General features: G+C 45.0%; 1 protein-coding gene across 1 annotated transcript; it reads left to right on the top strand.

The window, feature by feature from the left end:
• The first annotated feature begins 2,553 nt into the window (after positions 1–2,553).
• LOC146895118 (PRAME family member 18-like) lies at positions 2,554–7,462 on the top strand. Its single transcript, XM_085685911.2, has 3 exons — positions 2,554–2,661; positions 6,420–6,731; positions 6,868–7,462. Exons 2-3 carry the CDS (start codon positions 6,445–6,447, stop codon positions 7,151–7,153), a joined length of 573 nt encoding a protein of 190 aa, XP_085542037.1. The 5' UTR covers positions 2,554–2,661; positions 6,420–6,444; the 3' UTR covers positions 7,154–7,462.
• The last annotated feature ends 4,604 nt before the right edge of the window (positions 7,463–12,066 follow it).

Raw genomic sequence — 12,066 nt, 5'->3', positions numbered from 1 at the left:
CATTGCTGGTGGGAATGCAAGCTGGTACAACCCCTTTGGATGTCAGTGTGGCAATTTCTCAGAAAATTAGGAAACAACCTACCTCAAGACCCAGTAATACCACTTTTGGGTATCTATCCAAAGAATGCTTAATTGTGCCACAAGGACATGTGCTCGACCATGTTCATAACAGCTTTGTTTGTCATAGCCAGACAACATTTGGAAACAACCTAAATGCCCCTCAACTGAAGAATGAATAAGAAAAATGTGGTACATTTACGCAATGGAGTACTACACAGCAGAAAAAAATAAAGACAGCTTGAATTTTGCAGGAAAATTAATGGAGCTAGAAAACATTATTTTGAGTGAGGTAACCCAGACCCAGAAAGACAATTACCACGTGTACTCACTCATAGGTGGTTATTAAACATAAAGCAAAGAAAGCCAGCCTACAAACCACAATCCCAGATAACTTAGACAACAATGCGGACACTAAGAGAAACTTACATAGATCTAATCTACATGGGAAGTAGAAAGTAGAAAAAGAAAAGATCTCCTGAATAAATTGGGAGCTTGGGGACTTTGCAGGGAGGGGAGAGGCAGGGAGCGGAGCAGAGAAAAATGTAGAGCTCAATAAATATAAAAAAGAACACATTCATCTTTTATTTATATATATATATTTATTTTTGGGTCAGACTCTCTTACGTAGTTTTGACTTTTTGGGAACTCATTATGTAGACCAGGTTGACTGAATTTGAGATTACAGAGCATTGAACTCACAGAGATCCACTTGCCTCTGCCTCTGGAAAGCTGAAATTAAAAGTGTAAATTACCATGCCCTACTTTTCTTTTCTTTTTGTTGTTTTTGTTTGTTTTTCAAGATGGGGTTTCTCTATGTATCTCTGACTGTCCTAGAACTCACTCTGTAGACCAGGCTGGTCTCGAACTCACAGAGAGTCACCTGTCTCTGCCTCCCTGAGTGCTGGGATTAAAAGCATGTACCACCACCACCGGGTTGTTTCATTTTGTTTTATTTGTTTTATTTTGTTTGAATGCGCAGCTTTGGCTGGCCTGGAACTCACTATGTAGATCAGCTGTCCTTAGACTGATAAGATTAATCTGTATCTGCCTCCCAAGTGAGGGCATTAAAGGTATTTACTATCACTACTGGTATTACCTTTTCTTTTTGAAATTTAGTATTTTATCTTTGATCTCTTATTTGCTAGGTGAGTTGGCCTAGCTCTCTAGGTCTGAAAATTTTTGTCACTGACTGGGTGTGGTGGTACCCACCTTAAATCCCAGCCCTCAGGGGGTAGAAGCAGGGGAATCTCTGAGTTGGAGGCCAGCCTAGTTAGCCAGAGTTCCTAGATAGCCAGGGCTATTGTACAGAGAAATCCTGTCTTGAAAAACAACAACAACAAAAATGTTGGGTTTTGCTTGTTTGCTTGTTTTTGTTTTTTGAGACAAGGTTTTTCTGTGTAACCCTGGCCATCCTGGAATTCTCTCTATAGACCAGGCTGGCCTCCAACTCAGAGATGCCTCTGGCTCTGTTTCCCAAGGGCTGGGATTAAAGACGTGCACCCCACCCATCCTACCTCACCTCTAGCACTGGGTAGCTGGAACTGACAACCTAGACCAGGCTCATCTTGGCCTTATGGAAATCTGCCTGCCTCTGCTTCTAGAGTGCTGGGATTAAAGTTCTGCCCCAGTCTGCCCAGCAACTTCTGTCTTCTGAAGCAGGGTCTCCTGCATGCCAAGGTTGGTTAATAAACTCACCGCGCACAGACCCTGAATTTATCCCCCCCTTGCCTCGGCCTTCTGAGTAGCTGGGATTATAAATCTGTAATATTTCCTTGGGACTTGGATGGCTCTGTTAGAGATGAGAGGACCGGGGATTCTGGCTGGTCTCTAGACAGCCACAAGTGAAGAATTCAAGGTGAGAAGACAAAGGCTGCAGACGATCACCACCACAGAGTCAGAGACACCATCCTTTCCCACGTCACATGCTCTCCCCAGCCCTGTGTCACAGTGCCTACCTTCAGAGGCTTCCAGCCTTGGACATCCTAATCCCCAGCTCTGCAGGCCAAAATACTCTGTAGTTTTGGGTCTCAGCCCAAACTATACAATGAGACCCTGTCCCCCAAAATGCCTGTAAATAAGGGGGCTTTGAGGCTCACCCATGTAACCCTTGCATATGGAGACAGAGACAGGTGACACAATAAAAGTTTCTGCTGACCTTAGGCAACTTAGAAAATTCTGTATCAGTTGGGATCTATCTATCTATCTATCTATCTATCTATCTATCTATCTATCTATCTATCTATCTATCTATCTATTTTGTTGCCGAGACAAAAACCATAAGGAAGAAAGAAAAGAAGTAAGGAAAGGAAATACTCTAAAGGGGGTTCATGAATGGGTTGCTGTTTTTCTCCCTAGTCTCTGTTCAATCTGTCAAGAGAGTGATCGGAGTCAGTCATTCTGGACACACCTAATCCCAATTAAGATAAAATGGGTGGAGTCTCAACCAATTTGATGACGTGGCAACCTGTGGTTGGTTCATAAGGCTGTAAATTGAAGAAGTGAAAGGGGGAATGAAAAGAAGCCAGCAGGAGAACCTTAGGAGCTTGGAGCCACCTCCTGATTCCACTGCGTAGAGGACTCTGTCACCAGTGCCCGTGTCTGGTAAGTCCCTCACCCCTTTGAGAACACCCAATCCATCTGGTGTTCTTCAGTCACTCCCCTCTGGGGACATTAAACTCTGGGTGACACAAGACTTCTCATTTCTCTGTCTTCTGATGAGCAGATTGGAAACTCACTCCTTTTGGCTTCAAGGACAGTTTTGTCTTCATCTCAAATGTTGTTGCTTTTTGTGAATTCATAGGTTTATTTCTTTGAGACAGGGTTTTGCTCCCTGGGCCCTGCATGGCGGGAGAAAGGCACCCATTCCGTCCGAATGTTCTCTGATCTCCACACAACACCAGTGATGGCAGAGGGCACAAATGTGCACCTCCACCCCACAAAACTTTAAAAAACAATGTGTAAAATGCAAAATTTGAGGCCAGGTGTGGCGGTGCAAACCATTAATTCCAGCACTTGGAAGGCAGAGACAGGTGAATCTCTGTGAACGTGATGCTGTGAGTCCCAGAGCAGCTGGGGTTACACAGAAAAAAAAAGCAGTGCTCTTGTGGCTCAGGCTGGGTGAAATTGTAATCCTCCTGCTTCTGTCTTTGTGGAATGTTGGCATTATAAAAATGTGTCTCAGCCTCCTAATTCTGGTGGTTCTGGCTAGGGTGACCAAATTCTATTCTCTTGTTTTTTAGTCCAGTTTATTCCTGGCTTTTAAAGATCATTTTAAAGATTTTAATTTATTTCATGTGAGTGATTGTTTGGCTTCCGTTTGTGTACTTGAACCACATGTGTGCTTGATGGCCTTAAGAGGTCAGAAGAAACATGGGATCCCCTGGGACTGGAGGTGTGCTTGGTTTGGGCCACCATGAGGGTGCTGGAACCAAATCCAGATCCTCTGCCAAGGCCATCACCTCAGTCCTGATTTCTGGCTTTTTTATTGTTGGTTTTGCTATTTTGAAACAGAGTCTCCTGTAGCCCAGGCTAACCAAGAATCTCAATGTAGCTGAAATGGCTTTGACTCAGAGATTCATCCTCCTGCCTCCACCTTCTGAGTTCTGGAATGGAGGTTTGGGCCATAGTGGCCTTTGGGTACAGTGCTGAGGACAGTACAGCTAGGGTCTCCTGTGAGCTGGGTAAGCACACACCACCTAAGCTGCATCTCTAGCTTCTGCCTTTCAAAGTTTCCTTTCTCTTTAGCGCACACCTTTAAACTCTAGCACCTGGGAGGCAGAGGCAGTCGGATCTCTTAAGTTTGAGGCCAGCCTAATCTGCAAAGCAAAGTTCGGGACAGGTTCCAGAGCTACTCAAAGAAATCCTGTCCCGAAAAAAATTTTCTTTCTTTTAAGATGCAGAGTGAATGTGGATTTATTAATTGACAATGAAAACTTCAAAACGGGAGGAGTTCAAAGGGGGCAAAACCCTAAAATCTTTATTTTTGAAAGGGTCTCATTGTGTAGCCCTGGTTGTCCTGGACACTTCAAGGTGGGCCTTGAAGTGACAGAAATCCTCTTAGGTTCACTACCAGGTCTTGGTGATCTTTTTTCTATTTTCATTTTTAAAAAATAGATTCTCTGGTCATCCAGGCTGATCTCAAATTCAGTTTTCAGGCTGCACCCACGCACCCCGAGATTAGAGTCCTGAGTGAAGTTTTGTTGTTGTTGTTGTTGTTCTGTTTTTTTTTGTTTTGTTTGTTTTTCCACAGAGTTTTGAGTTCCCCTGGCTGTCCAGGACTCGTACACCAGACTGACCTTGAACTCAGATTAACCGGCCTCTGCTTAGTAGATTAAAGGCACGCACCACCACCACCACCACCCAGTATGAGATTTTATTTCTTGAGGGTTTTTATCGGTTTGTAATCTTCTTTGGATGCTGGTTCATGTATGATTGTTTGTCTGACCATCTGTCTTCACCACATGTGTGTGTGTTGAAGACAGAAGATGGGGTCAGGTCCCCTGGAACTGGAGTTACCTGTTGTACAGGTAGCCCACCTAAAATAACCACGCGGACACAGTTTACAGCCAGCTGCGACCACACTCAAGTGTTCCTGAAATTTAGACAGAGAGACTAAGTACTATGATTTTTAGATATAGATTTAGGGTACTATGATTTTTTTTAGACTCCAGAGACCTAGGTGTGGCCTGAGTATCGTGATTTTACACCTGGCCTCTCACTTAACAGCTGCAGGGAGGAGGGCGGATCTCGCACAAGGACGGAGTCAACAGAAGCTAAGATAAGTAGTGAGCTGGAGGGGTTTCCAGCACAAACTGGCTGAGATAAGTATGAGGAGACATTGGCTTCCTAGGAAAATGTTGGGTCATTTTCCATGGGATTCTCCATCAAGGAGATCACATTCTAGTTAACACTGAAATTGCCTCAGCAAGAATACAAGAAGGAGGGGTCTTGGCACTATCTTGGCCTGTCACTATATGGCACGAGGTACTGGCAATCAAACCCAGGTTCTATTGGACAGCCAGGGCTCTAAGTGACTGTATTATGTCCTCAGCCCCTTGATATTAATATTTTCTTTTACATGGGCCTTTAAAACAGTACAGGGAACACAGTGGGAGAATGAACCACTAATCTTAGCTACTGTGGCAACTGAGGCTGGTAGGTTGAAAGTTAGGTCAGCTAGGACCCTTGAAAAGGGGAACCTGGAAAGACTGTAAGAAATTAAAATTAAAAGGCACAGAGTGGGTGGCAGCTCAGATTTGAAGGGGTAAGCTGAGGCACGAGGCTCTTCAGTTCCTGGCTACCCTGGAATATGCGAGACCTTATATCTAAATGAGATAGAAGCCTGGGGTGGAGATACTTGCTTTGAATCCCAGCATTCCCAGCGCACAGGTGGGTAGATTTCATGAGTTTAAGACCAGCCTGGTCAACATAACAAGTTTCAAACCAGATGATGTCTCATAGTGAGACCCTATTTCAAAAACAACACTAAAACAGAAAACTAAGAAAGCAAACAGTAGCCAGATAGTGGTTCACATCTATAATCCTGGAACTGAGAAGCAGAAACAGATCGGTGTCTGAGTTCCAGGCCAGCTAGGGCTACACAGAGAAACCCTGTTTTGAACCTTCCCAGTGGGAAATGAAGTTCAGGGAAAAGCTAACCAAAGAGTCTGTTTCTCACAAAAGTTTCCCCCCTAATTGCATGCAACGTGCAGGTCCTCTTGGGGGCAGACCTCAGCCTCTCAGCCGCTCCTAACACTGATGTTAAGCTCTCACCATTGCTGTTTGAAAGCTTTTGCTTCAATCCAGTCCCTGCGCTTGTATGGGACACTGTCCTTGTCCCAGGTCAGTGCCACATTTGCAATTCTCCTGCCTCATCATCCCAGACACTGGGAAAGGACTCAGGGTATCCATGTCTGCTTCTAAAGTTCTTAAAAAACAAGTAACTGTGCCCATTTCACAGATTTTTTTTTCCCCAGCTAGGACCCAGAATTGAAGGCAGAATGAGGCAAGTGTTCTCAGGGGACAGCTCCTCCAGAGGGACTTATGGAGCAAGGGTTCACCTAAAAGGATGAAGCTCCACTCTCTCCAGGTTACCTGCTCCCCGGTAGAGTAGGACTCAGGGCAGCAGGGGTTAGGGTAGGGCAGAATAGTGGTGAGTCACACCTCACATGGCCGGCCCACAGTCCACCACACTGCCTTGGAGGAGCTGCGGTGATGAGAGCAGCAGATAAAGTCAAACGGGAGGACCAGGTCCTCCCTTCTGGGCTGTGACTCTGAGCCTGGGGTGCTTTCTGTGAGGGAGAAGCAAAGGCCTTCCTAAGCTTTGGTCTGAAAGGATGTCTTTCTGGATGCTTCCACAGGATCCCTCTATCTGACGCCCTCAAGATGAGCTTCCAGGAAATGCCTACGCTCCAACATCTGGCCATTCTGGGGCTGCTGAGAAATGAGGACTTGGTCATCTCTGCTCTGGAGACCCTGCCCACAGTGTTCTTCCCACCACTGTTCAAGCAGGCCTTCATTAATCGACGAACAAGGATCGTGGAGGCCATGGTAGCATCCTGGCCCTTCCCCTCCCTCCCTCTGGGGGCCCTGATAGAATATGCCCAAGTGGATAACTTCCAGGCTGTGCTGAATGGAATCGATTTCCTGTGTAACCAGACCGTTTGGCCTAGGTGAGCGAGGCTGAATTGGTGTGGAAGGGAAGGCCAGTGGGTGAAATTCAAAGAAAATGTAGAAGAGGGAGGTTGAGAGGTGGGATCAAGACAGATTACAATTGTCCTCTGAATCTCCTTTCTGTTTGAACCACAGTAGGTGCAGACTACAAGTGCTCAATTTACAACAGATCCATCATGACTTCTGGGAAGGATGTCCGGGACCACAGTATTGTGACAACTCTTCAGAGACTCCAAAGACCAAACCAGGGGAAATAGATCCCACAACAGGGCGAAAGAAGCCGCTGATGAAGGTGCTAGCCGAATATACCATCTTGTATGTCGTTCTCAAGGACTACAGTAGTTTCTTCATGGAGTGGCTCAAGCTGAGAAGATATACTGTGCCAAGCTATTTTTTTAGGTTGGTTCGTAAAAAGAATTGAAAGGTGCCAATGGCGGACAGAGGAATTGGATCTCTTAGGACCTCCCTGAATCTTGAGTTACTTATAGGTGGTTGTAAGCCACGTGGCATGGGTGTTGGGACTATGTCCTCGGAAGGACCTAGTCCTTGTTTTTAACTCCCTTGTCATCTCTCCAGCCCCCAAACAGTCATGTTGACATCTCATGTGACTTGGGCTGACTTGGAACTCTATGTAGAAACTTCGGACCCTGAACACATAGACTACCACACAAGCCAGGCTTTTAGCTATGGAACATTGAAATTAAATAAAGGAGTACACATCTGTGACTAATTATTTGTTGTACTTTTTGATGGTTTTGTTTTGCCCAGAATAGATTCAAGGAAATGACAATATGGTCTCTACAGCCTCTTGATAAGTGTGAGCAGCCGTCATATTGTATCCAATTCCTTTGTTGAAATAGGGATTACTCTGTAGTTCTTGCAAGGCCTGGTGGAACTCTTTATGTAGACCAGGCTGGCCTCAAACTCAAAGATCCTCCTGCCTTTCCCTTTGAGATGCTGGGATTAAAGGTATGTAAAGGACCATGCCTCAGATTGCAGCCTTGATTTCATTTCTCTTGTCAGTGTGCTGGACTGGTCTTCTCTGAAACCACCTTTATGACAGAGGACCAAGCCTGTCTCCCTGCTAGATGCAGTTTTTGTTTGTTCATTTGTTTTGGTTTTTTTTTTTTTGAGACATTTTTTTTGTGTGTCTGTAGCCCTGGCTGTCTTCCAGGCTGGCCTCAAACTCAGATCTACCTGCCTCTGCCTCCCAAATGCTGGAATTAAAGGCTTGAGCCATCACTGCTGGTAATGGTTTTGAAATTGGTGTAGCCCATCTGCCCTCCAATTTGATATATAGCCAATATAAGCCAGCCTTTAATTTATGATCTTCATGCCTCAAATCTTGAATTCTGGGTCAGCAGGCACGTCCCACTTCTAGGTCATTCAGTGATGAAGTGAGTGCCCAGGGTTTGTGATTCTAGGCAAGCAAGATCTCTCGGCTGGGATGCATCTTCAGATTTCTTGCATAACATTAATGGATTCAAGCCATCCTCCTGTCTCAACCTGCTAAGTAGCTAAGAGAGAAGGTCTTAGCAGCTAACTTGGCTCTTTATTCCAGACCTGATTTCAGGATTATGGAAAGGTGAGAGCATGCCTCTGTAAGATCCTGCTCTAGGGCATTTTTTAAATTAGTGACAGGTGGTAAGGGCCCAGCTCATTGTGGCTGGGTCCATTCCTGGCCTGTTGGTCCTTTGTTCTATAAAAAAAAATACAGACTGATCAAGGTGTTGGGGATCAAGCCAGAGAGCAGCATCCCTCAGTGTCCTCTGCAAGTTCCAGCCCTTTGAGTTCCTGTCCTGACTTCCTTCAGTGATGGACTATGATGTGGACCCGTCACTCAAATAAGCCCTCTCCTCCCCAGCTTGCTTTTGGTCAGTCTGTGTTTCATCCATAGCAGCAATAGAAACCATAAGACAAGTGCTTTGGTATTTCGGGGAGATGTATTTTGGCATGCCTCTTGTCGTGATTCCAATCTGACTCAACCATGAGGGTCACATGAATAATGCTCAGCCAGGTACATTGACCAAAACAGTACTACTAGCAGAAGGAAGCAGGAGGATTGCTGAGAGTCGGGATATCAAATCAATTATAACCACAAGGAAAAGACCCTGCCTCAAAACATAAATTTTGGGTTACCAAATAGAACTGTGTCGGTATGTGATTGAATAAGACCTCAATTTGGGAAGGAGCAAAAAGTGACCATGGTCAAGGTCTCAGGCCCATCCATAGTACTTCACTACAAACTATGGGATTTACCGTCTCATTTACTCCCCCCCCCTTTTTTTTCTAGATATGTTCTCACTGGCTCAGGCCTATCTGAAACTATGTAGCAAAAGATGACCTCTAAGTCTCAGTAATCCTCCTCTTTCTATGACAGGGCATGCCAGAGGATGTGTCCATGTTCATTAGATCTCCATACAGGAGAATGAACTGAGATCATAGACCAGAACCCATTCATGGAGTTAGTACATGAACATTGGGGTTTTCTCCTTCCTCCTTTACTTTGACTTCTACTTCCTCCTCCTTTGTTGTTTGAGACAGGGTTTTTCTGTGTAGTTAGCCCTGGCAGTCCTGGAACTCCCTCTGTAGAACAGGTTAGTCTCAAATTGGTAAAGGTGTGGGCATCACACCCTGTATTTCTATGACTGTAACATCTGCCTTGGGAATCATTGCCATGATGAGACCAGAAGACAGTTGGTCCCAAGGGGTATTGATTTAATGACCTAAGCCTGTTCCTGCTTCCTGTAATGTGAATCATACTGAAGTTGAAAACTCAGTTCAATTCCTAGGCCTGCAAAGAAAGCAAAGAACCTTTGGGTGGCAGAAGATCTGCCCGAGATCCAAATCAGTCCTTTAAGATGGCTTTTCCTTTGCTTTCTCTCTGACATGGAACTTGTTGGATAGTTATTGATGGTCTTCCACACATGATTCTTCCACTCCACCTCACATTGCTGGAAGACAGGCCTTCTGCACCATGGCCAGTGTTGATGATGGTGATGTTGACATTAGTGTGTTGAGGGAGTGGACATGGAAGCCAGACTCTTCAGCACGCTAGATGAGCTTTTATCATTTGAGATACATCACTCAGCTTTTCTGTGTTTTGTTTTCAGAAACACAGCGTCAGTCTGTAAGTCACGCTGACCTGCAGCTCAGTATGACATCCAGGTTGGTCTTGAACTCATTGTCACCTGCCTCCTGTCACCTGTCAGTTTGTTGTGGGGTAGTCACCAGAGAAGACTACTCACACGTGGGTTTAAACCAATAGAAGAACTTTACTAGCCAGTTGGCAGTTACAGTGATCATCAGGATCCCAGTGTAGCTTGGAGTCTTTGTCAGGGTGAGCTTTGAAGCACAAAAACCATGTCTGGGTAGGCACAATTTAGTTCTTAAGAACAATTAGCCGGGTGGTGGTGGCGCATGCCTTTAATCCCAGAACTCAGGAGGCAGAGGCAGGCGGATCTCTGTGAGTTCAAGGCCAGCCTGGTCTACAAGAGCTAGTTCCAGGACAGGCACCAAAGCAACAGAGAAACCTTGTCTCTAAAAACCAAAAAAAAAAAAAAAAAAAGAAGAAGAAGAAGAACAATAATTAGCTAGCAATGGAGCTAGTACAATTCGAGACTCATAGAATTTGATGGCTTGGGACTTTGTTATAGTTTTGGCAGGTGGTGTTGCCTACTTGCTGAGTTTTACGGCCTAAATGGTACTGCCATCATGGATTTGGCTGTGCTAAGGTCTGGGAGCCTATTAAGTCTGGGGTCCTGCTACATTCCCCGCTGGTCTTAATGAATGACTCAAATCGTGCTCTCAACCTGCTCTAAAGAAGTGCTGTTGGTCCTAAGGATCATTAGCTTACTGCACTAATATATAATTGGTTGTATAGTTTAAGATGAGGGGCCGCACTGTCAATCAAAATGAGAATGAAAGTGCCAGCCAGCACTGGTATCGGGATAGCTAGCTAGGGGTACCAAGAGAACAGAGACTGCTATCATTTTTTTTACTTATGACTTCCTTTTTCTTTTTGAGGTTTCCCCTAACCATGGCAAGATTTTCTCTGATTATTCCTTACCAATTGACATATGAACAATGGGTTTTCCCCAAAGCCATGCATCAATACATAGTCCCCTTATCTCAGGAGTATTAAATCTAACACACTCCAATTTTGTAGGGAATTTAACTGTTGTTTTAATTCAGAAATGGAAACTTGATGTCTCTAGTTCCTGATCAAACTGACTGTTAAAATGCATAAAAAGGGTTTCTCAGTTTGGAAAGCGTCAGAAGAGACCCATATAGTCAAATCACTAGTATGTGCCCACCAAGGAGTCTCATGGGCCCAGTAACATTGTTATTGTCTAGATGAACCAGGTATCAGAATAAGGAAGTGCCTGGGTTAAAGGTTTTGGATATTAGGAAAGTTCGAGCCCCTAGTAAGTCCTCTAACATTAGTTGGGGCTGCCCTCCTGCCAGTGACAGTGAGTTTAGTCAGTCAATGGGCAGACAGTCTGATTACGTCCCGATGCCTAAGCAGAACCAGCAGTCCTGGCCAGTTTCTTGCTGGGAATGATTAATTCTACCCCAGGCTCCCTTCCTGTGGCAGAGTCTGATTCCCCAGGTTCTCCCTGTTTCTCAAAGGGCCAGAATATTTTTAAAGGAATTTTTCATGAAGCCTGTTTTACAACCCCAGTTTCTGCAATGGGAGTTCCCTTGTTTCTGGCAACTATGGGGCCCAGCCACAGGGCATGTATAGAATTGTAAACTCCAGGTATTTCTATCTCCAAAGATAAACTCCCACATCTTTCTTTTCAGTAGAGCCAGACATTTAATTGGGCTTCAGTGGCAAAGCTGAAAGGATTTGGATACCAAATAAGAGATAGCTCTTAAGCCAGGCTGATGTCACACCAGAGAAAGCCACTGAAGCAGGGGATCAGAACTGACAAACACATAGAAAGATACACAGGCACAAAACCAGAGACACACAATAAAGACAACCGGGGGGACCATCATGCATTCATACACCTAAACAGAGTGGAGGGTCCAGTAAGGGTATACGTGGATCCCGAACATTGGATCAGCACCATTGTCTGATCTGTCCTGTGTGTCCAAACAGAAGGTACCTTCTCCAGACTTAGCTCTGGAGGTGGCAGACCAGGTGGCTTTCTAATTTGTTTCATTTTGGGGTGGAGGCATCAGATCACTCTAAAGTATTAGGCAAAAATCGCTCAAAGTATGACCTGGGGACCTGGAATATCTCAGGCTGTGCATCCCCAGAAGCCTCTGGACCATATCTTGTTCTAAGGGGCTCTGAGACCCACAGTGTCTCAAGGTCTGGTCTCA

The sequence above is a fragment of the Myodes glareolus genome, chromosome 3 (assembly GCF_982192425.1).
Source record: "Myodes glareolus chromosome 3, mMyoGla1.1, whole genome shotgun sequence".
NCBI classification, from domain to species: Eukaryota; Metazoa; Chordata; class Mammalia; order Rodentia; family Cricetidae; genus Myodes; species Myodes glareolus.
The sequence above is the reverse complement of the archived record's forward strand: the minus strand, read 5'-3'. Positions and strand labels throughout refer to the sequence as shown.